The following is a 26149-nucleotide window of genomic DNA, read 5'->3' on the forward strand; positions in this document are numbered from 1 at the left end:
GTTTATGTCTTTTGATTGATCAGATTAGGCCATTTACATTCAGTGTTATTATTGAGATATGATTTTTATTCCCTGTCATTTTGATTTATTTCTGGTTTTAAATTTGTATTAGTTTCTCCTTTGATTGGCTGTTCTTCTAGTGTAGTATTTCCCTTTGCTGTTTTCACTTTTATTTTCTATTTACCTATTAGGGGATTTAACACTGATTGTGTTAAGACTCTCACAACCCAATCATTTTTCCCGTGAACCTCTTGCATTGTCTCACAAGTGAGCTTTTGGGGGCACCTCACATCCAAACCATAATAGACATCTGCAATGTTAATTGTCATAATTAACAGAAATGATATGATCAGTTATTGCCTACAATAAAACACAATATGTTTGCAAAAGGGTTTACAATTTTGAATGGTGAGCAGGGAGAGAACAGAAGTGATACGTAGGATGTGATGAATATGAAGGAAGAGTAGAGAAGATATAAGTAAAAAAATTAAAGGAAGGGTGAAAAAGAGAACAATCAAGATTGGCTATTAGCAGAAGAAAACAGAGAAAGAGAATAAAGGGAAACATAAGTGAAAGAAAAAATTTATAAAGTAAAACTTAAAAAAAAAGTAATTAAAGAAATTGAAATACACTAAGCAAACATCTTAGTCCTCAAAAAACTGATCTTGAAAAATAACTGGCTTGAAAAATTCTAGAAATGAGAAAAAAAAAGTGAATATGTATAAATGTCCATGAACCATTAAGGTCACAATTAAACAGAGAAAAGAAAATAGGAGAAAAGAAAAAAATCTCAATGAAAATTTAAAGAAAGAAAAAAAAAAGAAAAAAAATTTTAAAGAATTATTTCTATTGGAGTTCAAAAGATTCTCAGCTTCCCTTCTCAGCAGTGTTAGGTAGGGTCATCTGGAGCATGATACTTGCTCCACGCTCAGGGTGGAGTTGCTAGTGTGAGAAATATAATCCCAGGCTTTTTGCTGAATGCCAGTTGTTCAGGAGATTTAAATCAGCACCTCCAGGGCCTAGAGATTGTGGGTCCACATTGCAAGACTGCATCCCAGGGATCTTCCCTGGGTTCCACTTATGTGGTAGAGGAGCCACTTCTTAGTCCACTATGTCTCCTGTGACCCTATGTTTCCTGGTCTTGGGTTCAGCCTCCAAACTCAATCTATCCCACCTTCACCCTTTTGAATTCCCAGCCAGGAATTTGAGAGACCTGCAATTCAAGAGACTAGTGCCTCTCCCAGCTGGGCCTGTAAACAGCCAGATTGGAGGGGGAGGGGTGGAGCTGTGTGGGTTTCCATGACCAGGTAGTCCCCTATGTAAACCTCTCTCCATGTTCGATTTTCTCCTGGTCACTTAAACACACTCTATGTCACACAATGTGGGTTTGCCAGCTCTGTATTTCTGGCCAGACTAGGGTTTGCTAGTACTTAGCTCCCTCAGTGAACTATCCCTGCACCTCCACATGCAACCAGGAGAGATTTGCCTTCTTTCCAACATAAAGATATTGTGCAGCACACGTTTCAGTTTAGTCAGGCCGTGTCTTTGATCTCTAAACTCTCTGTACCCAGCCATGCCTAAGGCCTCCTAAAAATATGTGTTCCTTTTAGTTCCCTTATCCCTCCACTTTGCTCACTAAGGGACTGCTCTGGCTGGTGTCTCTGGCTGTGGCATTGGCTATGCCACTGGGGATTTCTTCTTATTATATCCAACCTCCCGAGTCCCCAATCTGCTTTGAATGTCCAGTATTAAATTCCAAAAAAGTCCCTCATTTTTTTGTTCACCCACCTTGCTGAGAATCTGCCTGTCTGCTTTCTTGGTTTCAGGCCACACAGTAGCCAGGAAAGCAACCATTTCTAATCCGCCATCTTGAAACCCTCCCAAAATATAATTTCAGGTGGCTTTACTGACTTTAGTTTAGGGTTTTTTTTTCCCCCCTGTTAAGCTAGGATATCACAGTTTAAATAATAAATTTATGTTATACACGGACTCATAACAAATGGCTTGGAATCTGGCTTGGAGTTGTATCTACCCCTGATAATGGAATTCCATTTCTTGTTTTTGATTCTTTTAGGAGTGTTAGTGGTCTCAAGAGCTAAAATCCACCAGGAATATACCTGTGGATTGACAAAGTGTGACTTGTTCACCATAGAGAACCATTAGGGGTCTCTGTAAGATGGTGTTACAAACAGGATTTGGGTATGTGTGGGAGGTTTGAGGAAGGTTAAGGGAGGCAGACTTTCTCATGGATTGGATTTGGCAAAAAATGGTGATAATTGTATGAAGGGTTTAATATTTATCCAAAACATAGGAAGAACGGGGTGAGGCTAAACTCATGGGAAAATAAGTGGCAATCATCTGTATTAGCTGGGATAAGAACTATTTGGTCATTTTTTGTGGATTGTACAATATTCACAGTTTTTCCGTGTTCAGATAGGATCACAAGTTGCCTTGTTTTTGATTCATGTTGGTCACAATGGCCTTGGCTGATGTTGGTATTTTGTAAAAGTGCTTATTATGTTCATCTAGGGAACAATGGTCTGGTTGTAATTTCTAGCCTAGCTCCAGGCTTTTCAGGGTCTGCTTTTCTCCCAGGATTAAATAAAAATAAAGGTAAAAGCTATTACATATATGAATCCAAAATATTCAGCAGTTGCCGTATGTGAATAAATCTGAAAGGCAGCTCAATGTAAGGGAGTAAAAGCAGGATTATTTTCCTTTTAGCTCCATTATAGCTAATATTAATGGCTTCCATTTATTGCACACTTACTATGTGCCATGCTATGTACTTGGTGCTTTACAGGTGTATAGTTTTGCAAATCAAATACTTTTGATCATCTCCATTTTGCAGATAAGTACTCCTAGAATCTTCTAATCATTAAGTAGAATACATGGCATTTTAATAAGTTTGGGCCTTTTTGGAGTCCACCATTTTTCCACTGTACTAGCATGCCTTTCTCTACAGAACTTGCTGTCTGTTAAGTGTGGCAATATAATATAGAACTGGCAGGATTTTCTTGAAACTCAAATGCTTTCATACATCTAAAAGGATCTAGAAAAATAACTGCCTCATGGTAAACAGGCCATAAATGAGAGTTTTTTTTTTTTTTTCCTCCTCTTTCCATAGAACTCGATGCCTCTGATTATGAGGGCAGATAAATTGGCTAGTAACTTAAGATGAAGTTGTTGAGTGCCACCAGACAACCTTAGTATCACAGAATCATAGAATTTTAGAGATTGAAGAAGTTTAGAGACCAAAAAATTTGTCAAGATTATCTCTTACAGATGAGGAAAAGGAAGGTCAGCAGTGTGCTTGATCTGTGCCCTATCACATATTTAATTATCATTGGAGCTAGGCTGAGAACCAGGTCTCAGTCTTAGGCCCTTGGTTTTTCAGGCCACATAGCTGTTCTTTCACGGATTTCAGAAGTCACAGTGTGCTTTGGTGCTCTGGATTGCTCCTTGGTTGCTCTCACGTGTATCTAAAGGATCACTGATGCCATTTCAGATTAGAGCTCAGGGGCTTGGCCAGAATTTGAGGGCTATGTGTGTGTGTGGGGTAGGGGTTTCCTCTTCCCTATTGTCATGTAATCTTAGTTAAAAGTTCCTTTATACACATATATTTCAGCGCAGTTGGGCAACTTCAGCTAATTTATTTTTCTTCGGTTACTCTAGGTTCCCCGGGGGTGCTCTACCACTGGGCCACAACTCCAGCCCTTTTTATTTGGAGACCCGGGCTTGCTAAATTACAGAAGCTGACCTCGAACTTGTGATTCTCCTGCCCCAGCCTCCCGATTTCCTGGAATTTACAGGTCTACCCCAACGAGTCCAGTTTAGCATTTTAAACCTGTTTTGGGAGCAATGCCGGGGCAGTGCCGGGGGGCGCGTACCCGGGCGGGGTAGCAGGGCACCAGGGAAGGCAGGAACTCGGGGCAGGGAAGGGCAGAGGCCAGACAGTGCTGCCGAGGCTGGAGTCGCGGGAGCGGCGGGAGCGGCGGGGGCGGGGCTAGGCGGCGCGAGACGGGCCGAAGGCGGAAGGGCTGAACGCGAAGTGAGGCGGGAGCGCGGTGGCGGCCAGCGTCATGGCTGCTCACACTCGGGGCACCGAGCTCGGTAAGGGCCCCCGGGTCGCCTCCTTCCTTTTCCCCGCTTCCCGTTCCGCGGTGTTTCGCGCGGGGCCCGCGCCGGCCGAGCGTCCGCAGAGGTTCCCGGCGGCCGGGAAGCGGTGGCGCCGGCGGCGGCGACCCTAGGCAGAGGCGGAGCCCCGCTGAGCTCTGTGGCCTGGGCGCCCTCGCCTGGTTCCTGTGAGCGGGAGGAGTGGGGAAGGATTGGTTTGCATCTTTCGCCCTAGCCATTCACCTCTTAACTCTCTGGTTGCAAACAACAGCAAAACCCCAAATAAAACCAGACAAAAACCTTGCTTTCCCCCTTTTAATTCAATACGTATGCGATTTAATGCTGGATTCCTAAAAATAATTTTTAACATAACTATCTCTAAAATGGCCTTTCTCCCCCAGGTGCCATGCTGGTTGGAAAAGTAGTCATGGCTCTGTGCAAAATATATAGCATCGTAAATTGTGTATGATCTTAGCTGTTTATCAAAATTGTAAAAGTGCCTGTATTCTTTTACCATTTTTCACTTATTGTTTTGCTGGTCCAAACCCAAGGCCCTGCCTAGCATGTACTAGGCAAGCATTCTACCACTGAGATACACCTCCAGTTTCCATCTTTCCTCTTATTGGTATTAGTTCAGCTATTACTGGTTAGAAAGCTTATTTCATATTTCCTAAACGAAAAATTTGTAATTCACATAAGGTTAGTGGTTTGAATATATAACTTGGCTAGCTTTAATATTCTGAATCTTTAACTTATTAGCTATATGATTTTTTTTACAGCATTCCAAGTTTCTTTATCTGTAAAATAGTTATTACAAAGGTATTTACCTCATGATTTGGAGATTAAATAAGAAGATACATGTAAAGGAGTACATTGTGGGTGCATAGTAAGAGCTAAATAAATAATAGTGTGTAAGAAAGTTCTGTTTTCAGGACTTATTTTTCGAAAATTCAAACAGGTACTTTAAAAATGATTATTATTAAACAATTGTAACTTTAAGAGTGGAATTTTTGTTGAGTGTTAGAGTCTAAATCTGCTTTTATAGACAGTTAATTTCTTCATGAAATGCATTCTGTTTTAGTCACTCCTCTCCAGAAGATTATGTTTTAAACTTGAAGTTCTATCTCTGGAATGTAAACTTTAACAACAAATGAGTATTTGCTAGATTGGAAGATCTTGAAAGATGGATGGGGGCTAGAGTTGTAGTGTTTTTGTGTCTTACTTTGGTATTTCCAAGGATACTGGCTATGTGACTAGGTCACAATGAGGATATGCCATAATTTCCCCGAAACTTAAAGTTTTAAGGTTTTTCTTTCAAGTAATACAATTATACTATTGTTAGTTTTTTAGTTTGCAAAAATTAGAATCACTTTCATTTATTTGTTGAAGAATAATAGTATAGACAAAAACAATTGCTGTTTAGAATAAATGTGATTTTCATGCCCCTTTTTAAATGATCATAGCTTTGTTTTTATTAGTTTCTTCATTAAAATCAGATATATTGCAAAGGTGTTTTTCCTTAACTGGTATTTACCTTTAATTTAGAGAGATTTGGCCTCAAATACTAAAGTAAGCTATTTGAATTATTTATTTACTAGGGGAAAATCATTCAGTATTAATTTATGCATCATATTGATTGATGAGTTTTATAGTGTTTTGAAATTGAAAGTGCTTTTAATTAACACTGCAACTAATTTTTTAGATGAATTAACTTTCTTATAAAAAGAAATTGATGTTTATTGTAAAAATTTTAGAAAATACGGTTAGCACAAGAAAGACTAGAATTATTCGTGATCTAATTATTGTAATGTTTATTTCAGTGTACTATATATACTTCTAGTTCATGGACTTAAAAAAAAGAAAGATTTGACATGAAATCTGACCCTCATGATAAAAACCCTGCAATGAAAACATTTTTAGCATGGCATTTGGACATAAAAAGAGGTTTTCCAAATGGGGAATAGACCCTCTAATCTTGATGTTAGAAGGTAGAGCCCAGCATTCTGAGATTTACCAAGTCATCTGAGTGATTCTAAGTTCAATTTTGAGAACCACTCTATCATGTCTCTGTGGCCCTCCTATTCCTATTACACCCTCTGTGGTCTATTAAAATTAATGGATATCTTCTCTCTTTTCCTAGACTTCTCTTAATTTTGCCTAAAATGTAGGTATCACAGGGGCGGTGATCTTCCTTTTGTTTGCTTATGTATCCCAGGCACTTGGTTAAAATAGTTTCTGTAACACAGATGACCCTCAGAAATATCCTTGAATGAAGGAATAAATTTAGAACTACTTCCTGCTTGGGGACCTTGGGTATCCACCTGGTTGCCCCAACATGGGGACAGGTTCAGTAAAGTACTGAACCTTCTTCCTCTTTCTGAATGTTGTTAAAATTCAGTTTTGTGACCACTTTTGTCTTAAAGGTGTGTCAAGAGGCTTTTAAAAGATGAACCTAGTGTTGCTTCTTTTCAAATGTTTTCTTAATAGTTTTCTGAGGAAAGTGGAATATCTCTTCAGTTGTACACAAAATGTAAACAGTTTAAGAAATCTGTGAATTTCAAGTGAGAAATGACTAATATCATCTTTCCAGAATATTCATTATCATAATTATTGAGATAGAGAACATTAAAGTTTATCTTTAGCTGGGTGTGGTGGTGCATGCCTATAATCCCAGCAGCTTGGGAGGTTGAGGCAGGAGGATCACAAGTTCTGAGCCTGTCTCAGCAACTCCAGGAGACTAAACAACTCAGTGAGACCCTATCTCTAAATAAAATCACAAAAGGGCTGGGGATGTGGCTCAGTGGTTAAAGACTCCTGGCTTCAATCCCTTGATACCAAAAAACAAACAAACAAACAAAAAAAGCTTGAGTTAAAAAAACCAATCTCTACTTAAAATTAAAAGAATAAGGTAGCATATTCTTTACTAAATGTGTGAAAACTTTAACTCTTCATTCATGTGGTCAAGTAGAATTGAAAATTTTTAGATTTCTACAAGGAATTTCTCAAGTGCAGTTAACTTGAGTTTTTTTTTTTTTTTAAATAATGCAATCGATTAATTTGTTTTTGAGCCACAGCCAGAAGGGGCCCCAGCAAACTTCCAGCTGCCAGCAAACTTCCAGCTGCCAGCTGATGATTGGCTCACAGAGGCCCAGCAACTTCTAGCTGCCAACTGATTGGCTCCTCTGCGGTGATGCTCATTGGGCTGTTTCCCCGCCCTTTCAGACCATGGAGCTACTCATTGGGGGACTTTTTTGGCTCCGCCCACACGACCCATCTAATCGGCCTCAAGATCAGGAGGAGGAGGGGGGGAGGTTGAGATGCCTGTGGGAAGCTGGTGGTGGCAGTTGGGCTCTGAAGGTTTTCCTGAGGAGCTGTGTGGTTTGGTGTGTGTGTTCTAAAAATAAAGTTAGTTTCTTTTGACAAGTGGCTCCTGAATTGTGCCCAGCCAGACTGCAGCATTGTTTATGCCAACGTTTTTTCTTCTTAATACTTACAATATATATTCGTGGATGTGGTGGTGCACATCTGTAATCCAAGTGATTCAAGAGGCTAAGGCAGGAGGATTCTAAGTTCAAAGCTAGCCTCGGCAATTTAGTGAGTCTCTAATCAATTTAGCAAGACCCTGTCATAAAATAAAAAATAAAAAGAGTTGGGGGGGCTGGGGTTGTGGCTCAGTGGTAGAACGCTTGCCTAGCATGTATGAGGCTCTGGGTTCAATTCTCAGCACCGCATATAAGTGAACAAAATAAGGAATAAAGGTCCAAATAAAATAACATCAACTTTGTACAAACAGGCCAACTAAAGGCAATGTGCAATTCTGAACTTGATCTTTCTGAAAGATCCAAAACTGGACAACTGGCTACACTTGGAGTAAGCAGATTAGACAGTAGTAAGATACCAATGCCAATATTATCACTTTGACAGAGTCGAAGTACATGATTCCTAATGAGAAAAATGTCCTTATTTTTATGTGATTGTGATATTTATCTTGATGGATTTATTTTTCTCTCATGGAGTAGTGATTATAAGCCATAATAATATTTTTTTTAACTTTGAAACAATCTCAAACGTTTCGCAGAGTTTCATATACCATACAAAGAATTTTTCCCTCTGAACCATTTGAGGAAAATGCGTGATTGACATTGGGTTCCACCAACCCTGGATACTTTAGTATTTCCTGCTTATAAGCTAATATTTTTTTGTGGTTAGATGTAAGTTATGCATCTTTCCCAGGAATACCACAGAAATTATGCTGTTTTCTCATAGCATCTTGGTGGTAGCACATGATTTTGATTGGTCTCATAATTGGTGATATTTTGATCACTTGAATAAGATGGTATCTGCCATGCTACTCCACTGTAAAGTTAAGTTTTAGCCTTTGTAATTAATATGTATTTTATGGTAGGTACTTTGAAACTAGTTAGGTATCTTTTTCCTCTGCCAACTTTAATTAATAGTTATTTATTCAATTACAGTTTTTTAAGAAGTATTTTTTATAGTAGATTGACACAATACTTTCATTTTATTTTATTTTTTTAATGTGGTGCTGAGGACTGAACCCAGTGCCTCACATATGCTAGGCAAGTGCTCTACCAACTGAGCTACAAATCCAGCCCAGTTACTTATTTATGTTATTATGTATTTGAGGTTTCTTATCTTCCCAATTAATTGTAATTGTTAACTATTATTATTTACTTTAATACTCAAGTCTTTTCAGATTTTGATAGTAGTAGCTCCTTTTAGCTGACTTCTCTTCCTTTTTTTTTGGTATCAGGAATTGAACTTAGGAGTACTTAATCACTGACTCACATCCCAGCTCATTTTTAAAATTTTGAGACAAAATCTCATGAAGTTGCTTAGGACTTTGCTGAATTTGCTAGGGTTGGCTTTAAGCTTGTGATCCTCCTGTCTCAGCCTCCCAAGTTGCTGGGATTACAGACATATACCACTATGTCCCACTTTCTCTTTCTTTAATAATTTAATTGAAACAACAAAAAAATTTTTTTTGTTAGTACTGGGGATTGAAACCACTGAGCTACATCACTGGCCCTTTTAATTTTATTTTTGTTTTGAGACAGGATCTCACTAAGTTGCTCAAACTGGCCTTGAACTTGTGATCCTTCTGCCTTAGCCTCCAGAGTAGTTGGGATTATAGTTGTGTGCTATCATGTCCAATTGCTACATTTCTTCTTTTTTTGTTTTTAGTGGTGCTGGGGCTTGAACCCAGGGCCTTGTGCATGTGAGGCAAGCACTCTACAAACTGAGTTATATCCCCAACCCCCTCTTTTTTAAAAAAAAAATTATTCTTATTATTATATATGACAGTAGAATGCATTTTGACATATTATACATTGAGGGAGTGTAATTTCTCTTTTTTCTAGTTGTACATGATGTACAATCACACTGGTTGTGTAATCATATGTGCACATAGGATAATAATGTTTGATTCATCCTACTATCATTCCTTTTCCCATACACCCACCTCTCCTTTCACTCCCCTCTGTCTAATTATAAAGTACCTCTGTTCTTCTGTAGCTGCCCCTCCCTCCAACTGCTACTTTTCTTCATTTCTGTCTCAAGGGTGTTTCGAGCATATCTTAAATTTTCTGTTCCCATACTGGAGCCTGTTCGCCAAGGAACATTTTTTCAGTGGATAATGATATTAAGAAGCTAAGTTCTGAATACTAGATATGCTGCAGTAACTGGGATGTCCCTGTTCCTAAGCCCCTCAGTTAGCAGAATTGAAAAATGTATGTGTATGTACATGTGTGATGTGTGTGCACGTGTTCAGCAACATAAATTTACTTCTGTATCTACCTATTATTATTCTATCAGTATCTCTCTATATCAGGAAAGCCAAGAGTTCACTAAGAGATATGTCTAGTTCTGGTCCAACACTATAGGATTTATTCCATCGTTCTCCCTTTTCATATTTGAAACTCTCCTCACGCAGGGCCACACTTCTTCTACCCCTAGTCAAGTTTTTCTTAACTGTCTCAGACTCTGGCACCTGAGTTGGCCAGCTCTCCCCATCTTGCTTGCCCTCCACCCCCTTGCAGCAGGCCTCTGTCCGCGTGGATATCCATCCCACTTACCCTAGTCATTGTCTGTGGCCCTCTGTGCCAGGCTACCTTTCCATGTGGATAACCTCAAGGGCCTGCCTAGGCTTTGCTTTCCTTATCTGGCAGCCCCTTCATGCAGAATCTCTCCTTATGAGTAGACTCTGAGCTGCCCCATGTGCAGGCGTCCTCTTCCCTGTTTGGGTTCCTATAAACCCACTCTGGATATGGGGTGCCCCCATTGCAACCTGGCTCAAATGCCTGTCTTTTCACCTCCCTCATTTTTATCCCACTGGTTTAGAGTATTTGCTTAGGAAAGAAGGGAGAAAGGGGCCAGAATAAAATGAAAAATTTTACTTTTATACACATAGGAACTTTCTATGTGGAGTGCCTAGTGTTCTGGCACTTGGTAATGGATACCAAGGAGAGACTAACCTGGTTTCTGCTCTCCCTGAGCTCATTCTTGTAAATCATTATATACACTATGATAAAGCTGACAATAGAAACATGGTAGGAAAGATAAAGATGAAGTCACTGACAGTCCAGGGGAGGTGTTTTTTTTTGGAAGGGATATTTCTGACAGGGAATAGCTTGTACAAGGACACTAAGCAAAAGCAGCCTGGCATGTTTCATTAAATATAGGAAACCCAATTTTCAGATTTTTGATGTAATCTTTTCATTATATTATAGTGGCTAAGAATATTTTAGTGAAGAAAAATCCTTCTATATATGAAATACATATAGAGTCAACATAGTGACTGTGTACATTTTTACATTTTAAATGGTACATCCTTTTATGAAAGCTTACTTTCATTCTACTTTGAAGTATTTTACCTTTTGATTGTAAGCTATCTTTTGTTATTCTGATATTGCTTTGATAAATAGAAAAATTATAAAGAAATAATTTGAATTTGTTGTATAATTAAATAATTAAAAGTCCTTCATGGTGCCTGCTAAGTTAAAAAACATTTTTTAAAAGCAGCTGAGCTCTGTGGATTTTAATTATTAGGAAGGAAGACAAACTTCAAGCACTCATTTAAAATGGGATGCCTCTGCCAGGAAAGAAAGACTAGTAAATGAGACAGCAGACAGAGCCCTTGAGGATGTGATTTAAACATGTCACTAGAAATTGTTTAAGTGGAGAGTTCTGGCCCTTTTAAAACACTCTCTGTCACTTGAGGATTTGGTCACCTTGAAATGTGTTCATCTTTGAGTTAAAGGCATAAAAAGACACTTTGAAAATTTTCAGTCAACTTTGCTGTGTGTTGTGTGTCTACGGATGTACCGCTCCTCAGCCTGCCTGAGCTGTAACAGTCAGTTCCCTGGAAACCAAAGTGGTTGCAAGAGAAGGATAAATGTTTAATCTCAGCTCCAGCAAACTGTACAGATTTTTTAAAATGTTGAGACATTCGGGTTGCAACTTCTAGCTCTCTGTATAGTTAGGCCTTTCTCCCCCAAAGCAATGCCTGAGATAAAAGTAGCTGCTGGTAATTACTTCCTAAAAAGGTGCCACTTGGCTGGTGCCAGGTTCTTTTAGAATGTGGTTAATGATGTCAAATTGTTGTCTTTAAAATCTGGAAAAATATCCTAATTAACTGCTCTTATCCCTGATTCTGATAAGCTTTTCAGCTGAACACTTTGTGGACACCTGCCCTAACATTCAAGATAGATAGGGGGGTGTGTGTGTGTGTGTGCGCGCACAAGTATGTACAATTTGACTTTGAACTAGGTATCTGGCATGCTTAAGGTACAGAGACTCCTAAATTACTGTTATTTTTTTCTTGGTACCAGGGACTGAACCTAGGGGTGCTTAACCACTGACTGACATCCCTGTCTCTTATTCTTTATTTTGAGAAACATAATCTCACTGGGTTGCTTAGGACCTTGATAAATTGCTGAAGCTGCCCTTGAACTTGAGATCCTCCTGCCTTAGCTTCCCAAGTTGTTGGGATTACAGGCACAGGCCGCCATGCACTGCAAGACCTCTAAATTCTAATGTAGAAATCCTTTAGTAAATATTGCTTCTTATAAACATTTCAAATGCTATTTTGTAAGAAAATTTAAGAGTGTCACATTTATAATGCTACCTTAAAAAATATTACAGAATTTTGTAGCAGAAAGGCATCTTAATTATCAGTCCTACATCCTTCTGTTAACAGAGGAGTAAACTGAAGCCTAGGGAAGTTAAATCTATGATCACATGACTGGAGACAATACTGAATTTGAAACTCAGGCTCTCTCTGATTGACTTTAATCTGTTGCATTATCTCCTTCTCTACCATCCTTCTGTGTTTCTATATCAGAATCATCTGAGAGTCCTGTTAAACATGAAGATTCCTGAGCCCCCAAATAGCTTTAATTGTTTACATTGTGGGGAGAAGGCCAGGAACCTGCATTCTACAACTCTGTCATGAACACTGCAGATTCAGAATTCTGATGTAAGCTGTAGTCATAGATTAATTAGAGATTCAGAGACTCTTTATATCATTTTGACAAATTCTGTCATTCTTATCTTTATATCTATGTATATCATTTTTCTATTTAGTAAGCAAAATTTCTGTAAGCAAATATGGGGAGAAGTTAATCTTTTATTTTCTGATTGAAGTAAGTGAGAAAATTTTGATAAAACGGACATGAAAACATATCAGAAGGATCAGGAGGTGAGGCGGTTATGTAAGTACCTATTGAGAGGTGCAGAGTATCCAACAAGAAGAATGCTTTATTCAAAGATGCCAATGACTGATGGAAATACGGTGTTCTTGATGATCATTTTGGAAATTGACATGGGAGTATTTAAGGATCTCCAATTAGCTGTAGATATGAGATTGTTTACCAGCAAAAAGTAATTAGTTTTCTGGGAGGGAAAATATTTTTATTTTCTCTGAATTTTGTGAATTAAGTTTGTGTTGTAGACTCTGGGGAGGGAAAGAAGTCGTAATGATCCTCACTGCAATGGATGAAGGAGCTCAGTTGTACTGTGTGTATTGCAGTTTTGAGGGAGATTATTTCTTTCAGTATGTATGGAGAAACTTCAGTGCTTCTGTTAATTTTCCAAGGAAGAAACCCATTTATTTTAGTTTTGTATCTCTACAAAGTTTAGTTTCCCTGACCCTCTCCTTACCTTCAAAAAAATTTTGGACTTGTCTTTAAGCAGTCATTACCAGTTTAGCATCCCTAATCCAAAAATCCAAAATTCAAAATATTCCAAAATTCAGAACTTTCTGAGTACTGACATGATGCCAGAAGTGGAAAATTCCATAACCGACTTCATGTGATTACTTGTAGTCTACACTGAGGTGCACTAAAAAATATTGCATAAAATTACCCTCACACTCTGCATATATGAAACATGAATAAGGACTGGGATGTAGCTGAGTGGTAGAACATTTGCCTAGCATGTGTAAAGCCCTAGATTCACTCCCTAGTACTATAAACAAACAAACCCCCAAACAATAAAAAACCCCCAAACTATAGAAACATGAATGAATTTTATACATAGACATGGATCCCATCCCCCAAATATCTCATTATGTATGTGTGTATATGCACATATTTGAAAATCCCTAAAATTCAAAATCTGAAACACTTTTTGTATCAAACATTTTGGATACAGTTACCTTACCTGTATTATATAACCTCAAACTTACTCATTGAACACATATATAGAGAACAACTACTACCCTCTGTGTCTTTTTTTTTTTTTAAAGAAAAAGAGAGAATTTTTTAACATTTATTTTTTAGTTTTCGGCGGACACAACATCTTTGTTTGTATGTGGTGCTGAGGATCAAACCCGGGCTGCACGCATGCCAGGCGAGCGTGCTACCGCTTGAGCCACATCCCCAGCCCCCCTCTGTGTCTTCATCAAGCATATAAGAGCTACAGGAGTTGGGGAAACCTTGAGATGCTTTTTTCTCTCACCAAATTTTAAAATATTTTTGGAGAGGTAGCTCTTTTTAAGGAAAGCAAACTTTCCCACCAACAGGATATGCAGTTTCCCTGTTTGAAATGATTGACTAGTTAACTTTGTAACTCTTGGATACTCGTTTAAAAGTACAGTAGTCCTCCCTTATCTATGGGATGTCTGACCCCAAGTGTCATGTCTGAAACCTTTTTTCCAGTACCTAAATACATACCTATAATAAAGTTTAATTTAAAAATTAGGCTCAGAAGGAAATTAAGAATAACAAATAGAGCAATTATAACAATATGCCATAATGTTATATGAAAGCAGTCTTTCTCTCTAAATATTGTATTATACTTACTCTTATGGTGATGTGAGATGATAGTTAAAGGAAGCACTTTATTGCTTGTCTTTGGCATTTCTGAATTGCCAACATCACTATTCCTGTGTTTTGAGGCTACTTTAAAGTAAAGTATGGGTTACTTGAACACAAGCATTCAGTACAGCAACAGTTGATCTGATAACTAAGACTGCTACAAAATGACTAAAGGGCAAGTAGCATATACAATGTGGATACACTAAACAAAAAGGCATGATTCATGTCTTAGGCATATAATAGGAGTTTTACCAGGGAAAACACCTCCATATTTCTGCCTCCAGGAAGAAAAAAATAATAATTTTAGTCTGAAGATGAATACTGTGGTTGACTGTGTGTAGTGTTATGCTAGTAATTACATAATATAGTGAACTTGTGGGTCATGTGAGTAGCATGTGAAGTTCAGAAAATAGGCTTTGTTGCTGATAATGCTCAAGAACATCTCAAAGTAGAGTTCTTTATATGTCCTAAAGTTAAATCATTTTATTTCTTGACAATAGTTACTTTCACAAATCAAGTTGAAATTAGACATCTTGTGGAAGGAATGCCAGAAAGTTTGAATGCATTGTGGTTTAACTGGGAGAGATACAGGATTAGGACCAATGCAGGACTGGTACCCAGGTACAGGAGTCCTAGTTTTTGGTGGTACCTGGCCATTGACATTACACAGAAGACCTCAGTCCGCTGGCTTGTATTTTCCAAATTTGTCAGACAGACACATAACAAGTTCATCAGTTCTACTATGATGACAGATGTTGATAATGGCAGTTCGTGTGTGGGGACAAGGCATATGTAGAAATTCTGTACCTCTGCTTAGTTTTGCTATAAATCTAAAACTGCTGTAAATCAGTGTCCTCAAAACAAAAACCGGACAGATGATCTCGAGAATCCCTCTAGTTTCTGAATTTCTTTGAGTCTTCATATTACTTAGAATGGTCATCCAGTAGAATTGTAGATCAGGGGTGTTACCTGGTCTTGGAGTTCAGTTCTTTTTCTTCCTTCTCTGGCCAGCACAGTCCTCCGGATTTCAAGACTCAAAGTTCCAGTGGTCAGTTTATTTCCTACCCCCATTTTTTATTGATTGAATGTGACTGAACACTTTGCTATGTTTTCCTTCTCTTGTTTCATGAATGTATCATAAATCTTTATGTGAGTAGAGCCTTTATTTTGTATTTGTTCATCTGCCTGGCAGAGTATTGATTAAAATCTTAATGTTTCTTCCATCAAAATATGTCGTTGATGCACCTCTTCCTCCTATTTCTAGGAAGGCTTATTCTGTCACACACGTAAATCATAATGGTGGCATCATAGCTAGTTTTTCTATATCTGGGTTTTATTATCCATCCTGGAAAAATCCTATTTTGTTAAATATTAATTTATTGTTGTTTTCAAATAGAACAAATTTTTATTTATCTTCTTATTTAGTAAAAATATGTATTTTTACTTATTATTATAGTCTGTTTTTAGCCAAAGGAAATGAATTAGTTGGTGGGAATAGCCAAATAATGTCAGCAAGTATATAAATTAAGTTAACCAGGTGGGAATTCTCAAGACTGGAAATGTTTGATAAGTTCTGGTAAAATTGTGAGTCAAGTAATCAGATTGTGTAGTATATTTTTTTACTCTCAAGAACATATATACAGCATTCTAGAAATAACTTGGGTCTTGGAATCATAGATACTTGTGTTTCTGTTATAACTCTGACAGGTACTGTGTGATCTTGAATTCTTAATTTAGTCTCTGAGCTATATTTTCCTCAATCTATAGAATGGACCTAGTCTCAACCTGGAAGAATATAGTGTGAATATTATATGAGAAACAGAGTTAAATAATTCTTGAGCAATAAATAGATGGTAGCCTTATTCATAATTCCAATTGCTTTTATATTGTCTTCTTGAAATAGTTACTTTCATTATTTCACCTTTTTCTTGTAGGTCTACTTGTTCTCTGCTAGATTTTCCACCATTGGTCTCCTAAGGTACCTTAACTTCTTCTATGGTACCTACTTATTTTGGTCTTATTGTGGCTCCCTGCCTTCTAGGTACCGTGCCACTTGTTCCAAATCTCATTTAATATTCACAATTGCTGGGCTGGAATTGTAGCCCAGTGGTAGAATGCTTGCCTAGCATGGGTAAAGCACTGGGTTGATCCTCAGCACCAATAAAAAACAAAATAAATAAAGGTTAAATTCTTTAGCTTTATTTATCACTTGTTTTTTGGTACCAGGAATTGAGCCTAGGGGTGCTTAACTACTGAGCCACATCCCCAGCTCATTTTTATTTTGTATTTTAAGAAGGTCTTGCTCAGTTTCTGAGGTGACTTTGAACTTGCAATCCTCCTCCCCAGCCTCCCAAGCTGCTAGGGTTACAGGCCTGTGCCAGCTTGCCTGGCTATTTGTCACATTTTTAAAGAATAAAAAGTCACAAATCATAAGTAGAAGCATGAGGATTTGACTTTAAAGTTCAATTTCAAGAAAGGAAAAAGGATGTATTGAATAGCTACTGTTACATATTATATATGACTTTCATCATTGTCTTGGTACCTTGTGATTTGCAGAAAAAAAAAATCCTCTTCAGATCCCTGTTTACCAGTCTCATGCTGCTTTTCTAGGAACTTAAAATGGCCCTATAACTACCTGATGAATCAAGCCCACATACTTTGCTCACTCTCTGAAGATCCTGGCATTTTGACCCCATTCCTGTTACCACCTCTGTCTCTCCTCCACATATGTATACTCAGGTACTTTTGTTAGGCTGGCTTGGTCTTTGGTTTTATTCTTTGGGGCTGTTGCTCTGTTTGGAATGCTGACGGACATTATCTTCTCTGCTGTTGGAGATTATCTCTGACCTTGGAAGTCAAGCTTACATTCTTCCACTTTTTTGAAACTTTTTCCAATTTCTCTTGTCTTTTTTTAAAATTGCAGTTCTGCAGATTGAACCCAGGGCCTCACACATGCTAGGCAAGTCCTGTATCACTGAGCTACACCCCCAGCATCCTTACATTTAAAAATAAGAAACAAAAATACAAAGTGTTTATATACAAAGTGTTTAAAATTCAAGTGTTTATATATTTACCTTTTGGTTTGTGTGGTATACATGATATGGGTGTAGAGTTAGAAGAACAGGAAATGGCTAGGGATGTGGATCCTTAACACCTGAATAGTTGAGTGTCAGCTGATGTTAGGGAGAGCCCTTAGGAAGTAGGGGGAATTCTGTCTCTGTGTCACCAGCTTCTTGCTGTATGCTGTCCCCACCCCTAGGAGTTAACTTCCAGGGTGCTTTTCTCTATTAAATACTGTCTATTAAATGCTGGAGAATAGAAAATTTACTTCCTCCTAAGGTAGGAAAAACTGATGGTATAAAGAGCTACTTTTCTTGGAAAAGAAAACTTTAAGAGGGGAATGATACTTTTAACTATTTAAACTATTTAACCAAAGGGAATATTTGATTGTGGGGAGCCTACTTGCTATCCCTGTAATCTTGCCATTTTGATTTGTGTCCACTGTTTCTTTGTACAGCTGACCTTAAGTACCTTTCTCAGCTTTCTGGTTCTGTAGCTGTTAAATTCTGCCCTGAAGACAGGAACAGGCTTCTCTGTGAAAATTGGACAAGATCCAGCTTCTTTAGAGAGCTACCCTGGTCATATGACTTCTGCCTCTGCTTGGGTTCACTTGGGTCATTGGAGCAACAGTGGCATATTTGTGTCCCTGTGGTGCAACACAAGGGAGAATGCCACAGAGTTATTGTAGAACTAACTCAGACTAACTTCTGAGTGGGCACATCTAATGACTTCTCTTTGGAAGAAGGATGGTGCTTAAATGTTTTTGATAACTTGTCACAGAACATCTGAAAGCAATGGGAAAACCAGCCACCTTGTCAAAACCTGTGCCACAAAAGAACTTCCTGAGGAGAAATTGCAGGAGATCAGGTGCTGTGGGAAAGCAATGTTTTGAATCAGCACCCAGCAGGTGGCGATTTCCACTCTCATTCAGTTCAGAACAGATATTCCCAGACAGTGTTGGCAGTCACTGAGCTCCATAATGTAGCGGGGGTCTGTTTGTTTTTGGAGACAATGTCAACTCAAGCCCTGTCTGCTTACAGTTAGAGAATTTTAGCACATGTTAGATGCCTGCTGTTTAAGGGGTACACCTGCATCTCAGGCTCCTTCTGCCTATGTGTGTGCTTAAATATATATTTAAGCATAGTAAAGGTGTTGCTGGAGAGCATGAGACTGGTAAGGAGGGATCTAGAGAGCATTTAATTTTTTTCCTCAAATCAAAGGTTAGTGAGACGATGATATAGGCAAGTATAATATGTACAATAGCTACAATACGTTTTTTCTCTTTTTCTTTCAAAATTAGCTCACTTTAGTTTCAAAGGATGTTCTCTTATCCCAGTTTGAGAATTACGTTATGTAGTTGTAGGATACCTCGATTAAAATTTTCTGCAAATAAATCTATATGGTGGCATGGTTATTCATTTGTTTAAACGTAGCTCTTTTTTTTTTTGAAAGGAAATTGGACTTTCAAGTTAATACCTGGGATTCAAATCCTATTTCTTCTAAGTACGAGTTTTGAGTTTTCATATTTTAAAAATATGATTAATGAAAGCTAGGTCATGGAGTAATTGTAAATATTAAATGAAGTGTTAGGTGTGGAACAACTGGCATGGTACCTAGAAGGCAGTAAGCCACGATGAGAATTTCTTCTCCTTCTCTTTACCCGCAATCTTGGAGAATTCTGACCTGTAAGCTAAAGAGTAACCGCTTGTGAACAAAGGTATTTGCAGATTGGAATGTAATATGGGTCTTGAGGGAGAAATTCAAAGGGTCTGGGACAGTTAAAGCCCCATTGTATGCTGGGATACTGTAGGAATTGAAATTAGACCTGTATTCAATACCTTTACATTGAGTTGCTGTCCATCATTTTCTACTGTAGGAATTTTTCAATCCCAAATTCTGTTTTTTTTTCCTGATATTTTTTATGATCAACATCTTTGAAAATTAGTCCATAGCCAGACCATAGTATAGGTGTTCATTTAGTAAGTCTTGTTAGTGCCATATTATGACTTTTAAATTATTAGAGGCAGGGGCTCCTACAGGACTCTTTTTTTCTTTCTCCTTTCTTTCGTTCCTTCCATTCTCCCTTTGAGGTACTAGGGGTTGAACTCAGAAGGGCTCTACCATGGAGCCGGATCTCTAGCCCTTTTTATTTTTATTTTTGAGACAGGGTCTTTCTTGCTATGTGGCCTAGGCTGGCCTTGAACTTGTAATCAAGTGAACCTTCTGCCTCAACCTGTTTTCTGGATTGCTGGGATTGTGGGTATGTGCTGTCCAGCTGGGCCTCATATGTGATTTCTTGAGAATAGTAGAATTTTTTTTTTTTTTTTACTAAAATAAACTCATTTTTTTAAACTAAAAATTGGCTTTAAAATTCAAATATATAAATTTTAATAGAAAAAATTGCAATTCTCAGGTCATTTAAAAAGTGAAAAGGTTAGGTATTAGGATAATATGAACTTAACAAATTTTAGGAAATGAAAGTTAACAACCTTATAAAATGTTATTCATAATTTACTATATCTTACCTTATAGGTAACATTTAAAAGGAATTGTTCCTGGGAGAGAGCAGGTATTATATTAAATTCATAGTAAATATAATAACTTTTCCCTGAAATGAATTTATTTATTTATTTATTTATTTTTATATCCAACCCTACTTTTTTTTTTAATTTTTTATTGTTGGCTGTTCAAAACATTACATAGTTCTTGATATATCATATTTCACACTTTGATTCAAGTGGGTTATGAGCTCCCATTTTTACCCCATATACAGATTGCAGAATCACATCAGTTACACATCCATTGATTTACATATTGCCATACTAGTGTCTGTTGTGTTCTGCCGCCTTTCCTATCCTCTACTATCCCCCCTCCCCTCCCCTCCCCTCTCTCTGCCCCCTCTACTGATATTCATTTGTCCCCCTTGTATTATTTTTCCCTTTCCCCTCACTTCCTCTTCTATGTACTTTTGTATAACTCTGAGGGTCTCCTTCCATTTCCATGCAATTTCCCTTCTCTCTCCCTTTCCCTCCCACCTCTCATCCCTGTTTAATGTTAATCTTCTTCTCATGCTCTTCGACCCTACTCTGTTCTTAGTTACTCTCCTTATATCAAAGAAGGCATTTGGCATTTGTTTTTTAGGGATTGGCTAGCTTCACTTAGCATAATCTGCTCTAATGCCATCCATTTCCCTGTAAATTCTATGATTTTGTCATTTTTTAATGCAGAGTAATACTCCATTGTGTATAAATGCCACATTTTTTTTTATCCATTCATCTATTGAAGGGCATCTAGGTTGGTTCCACAGTCTTGCTATTGTGAATTGTGCTGCTATGAACATCGATGTAGCAGTGTCCCTGTAGCATGCTCTTTTTAGGTCTTTAGGGAATAGACCGAGAAGGGGAATAGCTGGGTCAAATGGTGGCTCCATTCCCAGCTTTCCAAGAAATCTCCATACTGCTTTCCAAATTGGCTGCACCAATTTGCAGTCCCACCAGCAATGTACAAGTGTACCCTTTTCCCCACATCCTCGCCAGCACTTGTTGTTTGACTTCATAATGGCTGCCAATCTAACTGGAGTGAGATGGTATCTTAGGGTGGTTTTGATTTGCATTTCTCTGACAGCTAGAGATGGTGAGCATTTTTTCATGTACTTGTTGATTGATTGTATGTCCTCCTCTGAGAAGTGTCTGTTCAGGTCCTTGGCCCATTTGTTGATTGGGTTGTTTGTTCTCTTATTGTCTAATTTTTTGAGTTCTTTGTATACTCTGGATATTAGGGCTCTATCTGAAGTGTGAGGAGTAAAGATTTGTTCCCAGGATGTAGGCTCTCTATTTACCTCTCTTATTGTTTCTTTTGCTGAGAAAAAACTTTTTAGTTTGAGTAAGTCCCATTCGTTGATTCTAGTTATTAACTTTTGTGCTATGGGTGTCCTATTGAGGAATTTGGAGCCCGACCCCACAGTATGTAGATCGTAGCCAACTTTTTCTTCTATCAGACGGCGTGTCTCTGATTTGATATCAAGCTCCTTGATCCGTTTTGAATTAACTTTTGTGCATGGCGAGAGAAAGGGATTCAGTTTCATTTTGTTGCATATGGATTTCCAGTTTTCCCAGCACCATTTGTTGAAGATGCTATCCTTCCTCCATTGCATGCTTTTAGCCCCTTTATCAAATATAAGGTAGTTGTAGTTTTGTGGATTGGTTTCTGTGTCCTCTATTCTGTACCATTGGTCCACCTGCCTGTTTTGGTACCAGTACCATGCTGTTTTTGTTACTATTGCTCTGTAGTATAGTTTGAAGTCTGGTATCGCTATACCGCCTGATTCACACTTCCTGCTTAGCATTGATTTTGCTATTCTGGGTCTTTTATTTTTCCATATGAATTTCATGATTGCTTTCTCTATTTCTACAAGAAATGCCGTTGGGATTTTGATTGGCATTGCATTAAACCTATAGAGAACTTTTGGTAATATCGCCATTTTGATGATGTTAGTTCTGCCTATCCATGAACAGGGTATATTTTTCCATCTTCTAAGATCTTCTTCTGTTTCTCTCTTTAGGGTTCTGTGGTTTTCATTGTATAAGTCTTTCACCTCTTTTGTTAGGTTGATTCCCAAGTATTTTATTTTTTTTTGAAGATATTGTGAATGGAGTGGTTGTCCTCATTTCCATTTCAGAGGATTCCCTCTAAAATCTGGAACAAGACAGGGATGCCCTCTCTCACCACTTCTGTTCAACATAGTTCTCGAAACACTGGCCAGAGCAATTAGACAGACGAAAGAAATTAAAGGCATCAAAATAGGAAAAGAAGAACTTAAATTATCACTATTTGCAGGTGACATGATTCTATACCTAGCAGACCCAAAAGGCTCTACAAAGAAACTATTAGAGCTAATAAATGAATTCAGCAAAGTGGCAGGATATAAAATCAACACGCATAAATCAAAGGCATTCCTGTATATCAGCGACAAATCCTCTGAAATGGAAATGAGTACAATTTTTATTACACATATATACCACAATTTTTCACATCTCTGGTTGTATATAAAGTATGTTGACACCCAGTTCATGTCTTCATACATGTACTTTTGATAATGATGTCTGTCACATTCCACCATCCTTGCTAATCCCTTGTACCGTCCCTTTCCCTCCTACCCCTCTGCCCTATCTAGAATTCATCTATTCCTCCCATACTGCTTCCCTCCCTACTCCATTATGAGTCAGCCTCCTTATATCGGAGCAAATATTTTGGCATTTGTTTTTTTGGGATTGCCTAACTTCACTTAGCATTATTTTCTCTAACGTTATCCATATACCTGCAAATGTCATGATTTTATTCTCATATTGCTGAGTAAAATTCCATTGTGTATATATGCCACATTTTTTTTATCCATTCATCCACTGAGGGGCATCTAGGTTGGCTCCACAGTTTAGCTATTATAAATTGTGCTGCTATAAACATTGATGTGGCTGTGTCCCTGTAGTCTGCTGTTTTTAAGTCCTTTGGGTATAGTCCGGGGAGAAGGATAGCTAGGTCAAATGGTTGTTCCATTCCCAGATTTCCAAGGAATCTCCATATTGCTTTCCATATTGGCTACACCAATTTGCAGTCCCACCAACAATGTATGAGTGTGCCTTTTCCCCACATCCTCACCAACACTTACTGTTGTTTTTCTTCTTTAATAGCTGCCATTCTGCCTGGAGTGAGATGAAAACTTAAGAGTGGTTTTGATTTGTATTTCCCTAATTGCTAGTGATGATGAACATATTTTCATGTGTTTGTTGATTGATTGTACATCATCTTCTGTGTCTCTTCAGGTCCTTGCCCCATTTGTTGATTGGATTATTTGTATTTTTTTTTTTTTTTTTTTTGGTGCTTAGGTTTTTGAGTTCTTTATATACTCTAGAGATTAGTGCTCTATCTGATATGTGAGGGGTAAAAATTTGCTCCCAGGATGTGGGCTCTCTATTCACCTCACAGATTGTTTCTTTTGCTGAGAAGAAACTTTTTAGTTTGATTCCATCCCATTTATTGATTCTTGGTTTTAATCTTTGCGCTATAGGAGTCTTATTAAGGAAGTTGGGGCCTAATCCCACATGATGAAGATTAGGGCCTACTTTTTCTTCTGTTAGACACAGAGTCTCTGGTTTAATTCCTAGGTCCTTGATCCATTTTGAGTTAAGTTTTGTGCATGGTGAGAGATAGGGGTTTAATTTCATTTTGTTGCATATGGATTTCCAGTTTTCCCAGCACCATTTGTTGAAGATGTTATCTTCTCTCCAGTGCATATTTTTGGCACCTTTAGCTAATATGAGATAATTGTAATTTTGTGGGTTAGTCTCTGTGTCCCACCCTCAAGAATATATATAATTATTTTAAGTTAGCCTGGTTCTAAATATCCTTTCAGAATATTCCTATTTTATTTATACCTTCATTTAACATTATAATTTAATATCACAGACAAAAGACTTCTATTTGGGCTTATTTTTTCCACCTGTTTACCTTATTCTTTTAACCATTTTCAGTTAATCTTTACAATTTTTCTTCCCAGATTTTCAAGTAAGTGTATGTTCATGATACAAAATTGGCAGAAATGTTACAATAGTTTCTCCCTCTTTTCATCCTGCCTTATACATTAATCTGGTCAAATTGATTGCTTAGTGGCTACTTCCTCCCCCTTCCCCTAATAATTCAAGTATAGAGTCCTCTGTCTGAACTTCAGGATTCTGACTTGATACTACTTATCTGTGAAACCCCATCTTTACTCCCAAACACAACTTTCTGCCATGATTATTGTTCTGGAAGCAGGCTATAATTGTTTCTGAATTGGTCTTCACACACAGATTATACTCAGTGTTTGAAGTGTCTTTCCTCTTCTTGACTGCTAGTTAATTTCTCTTTGTCTGTTAGAGCAGGTCAGCTTGTTGAACCTTCTCTGGCCAGCCTAGGCTTGTCATAGTAGTAAGAATTAGAGAGAGAACCCAAACTCCTGCCTTGCTCTGCACTATAACTTTAGCAGTATTGCCCAGATCAATTAAAGGATGACCCTCAAACCTGTTGGCTGGTTCTTTTCTCCTAGTCAGTGATGGCCTTCTAACTCTGTGGTTAAGTTATCAAAGAGGACCAACAGTGCCAAATCACCTATTTCAGGATACAGTGTGGCTGGATAGCCAATATAGTACCTGGTCAGAGTCAGTGTTCCACGAATGATTGCTATGTCTTCCAGCTCCACGGATGACCCACATCATAGTACTCCAACCTAGAACATCTTTGTTGCATGTCAGCACTGTGTACCTGGTGCTGGGGCCTCACATGGTCCTGTGAATCTCTACCTGTGGCAATTCAGTACTAGGTCTTGATAGATGGCCGGTGGGTAGGGATGTGTCACAATGAGTGCTGTTTTAGGTAAGTTTACTCAGAACTCTAACAAAGTAACAATGAAGAGGTGGGAAACTATTGGATATTTTTTTTTTTTTAAAGAGAGAGAGAGAGAGAGAATTTTAATATTTATTTTTTTTAGTTTTCGGCAGACACAACATCTTTGTTTGTATGTGGTGCTGAGGATCGAACCCGGGCTGCACGCATGCCAGGCGAGCGCGCTACCGCTTGAGCCACATCCCCAGCCCCAACTATTGGATATTTTAAGTGCCTCTTTTTTAGGCTTTTTTTTTTTTTTTTGGTGGTCTTGCCCTCATTCTCTTATTTATTTGTTTATTATCATATAAAAGCTGCATATTATATGTATATGGTGTGCTACATGATGTTTTGCCTATTGATTTTTCAACTTCCTTTCTTTGACTCCTTGATTCAAGACAAGATATACATTTCTTGAGCAGCTTTGATTTGTGGATGCTGAGAAAAACTGTATAGTTCCAACCTGGCAGGTTAGTAGTTCCTTGAAATACTTAATAAAGTGCTTCATACTAGGAACCTGGGAGAAGTAATTTACTTAGTTTCTAAAAAATCTTTGATAATGCTTCCCCTAAAAGTTTAAAGGAAAAGGCCAACAGAATAAAAAAATACTGCTATTTTTAGAGATTCAAACATATTTAAACAATAGCAAAAAGAAAAAACAAAGGAGTACAAATAAAAAGCTGCCGTTTACACTGTAGAGCAGTCTGTCCTTGGTTGACTGCAGTTTTATTATGACAAGAAAATATTTTCAATGCTAGCAAAAATCTTTGGAGGAAAGTTTAGAAAAACAGTTGATGAACATCAAATTAAAGATATTTAGAAAAGCTGAAACTATTAGCTTTGTCAAAAAATTGAGTTGAATTTACAGACATGGGCATTTAATACTATGATATGTCCCAGTTTTACTGTAATTTTAAAAATAAATATAATTAAGTTATAATATGTATACAGTATTTTAATATTCATTATATAGTTTTTACATATCTGTGAATTTCAGTGTAATTTGATTAACACATTTGTACTGGTGGAGTGCTAAATAATTACATTTTGATGTATGGGAAGAAAAATGGAATAAAATAACCCCTTGTCTGCCTTAAAAAAATGTTTTTTTGATTTTGAAAAAATGCAAAGCCAACATTCAAAGGTCTTTAAAAGGTAGATTAGGACCTATGTAGACCAGCTTAGATTCACTGACTAAATATTTCTTCCTCTTCAAAGAT

The 26149-nt window shown here is 37.7% G+C and overlaps 1 protein-coding gene across 1 annotated transcript in view; it reads left to right on the plus strand.

Annotated features, from left to right (window-relative positions):
• The first annotated feature begins 4004 nt into the window (after positions 1-4004).
• Positions 4005-26149, plus strand: part of Dera (deoxyribose-phosphate aldolase) — a 113819-nt gene continuing 91674 nt past the window's right edge. Inside the window, exon 1 of the mRNA XM_046435912.2 lies at positions 4005-4113. Coding sequence (XP_046291868.1) covers positions 4083-4113 — 31 coding nt within the window. The 5' untranslated portion in view covers positions 4005-4082. The remainder of the gene's footprint in view (positions 4114-26149) is intronic.

This window comes from Marmota monax, unplaced genomic scaffold, assembly GCF_021218885.2.
Source record: "Marmota monax isolate L192 unplaced genomic scaffold, Marmota_monax_Labrador192_F-V1.1 WCK01_AAM20220418_F8-fsc00012, whole genome shotgun sequence".
In the NCBI taxonomy this organism is placed as follows: Eukaryota; Metazoa; Chordata; class Mammalia; order Rodentia; family Sciuridae; genus Marmota; species Marmota monax.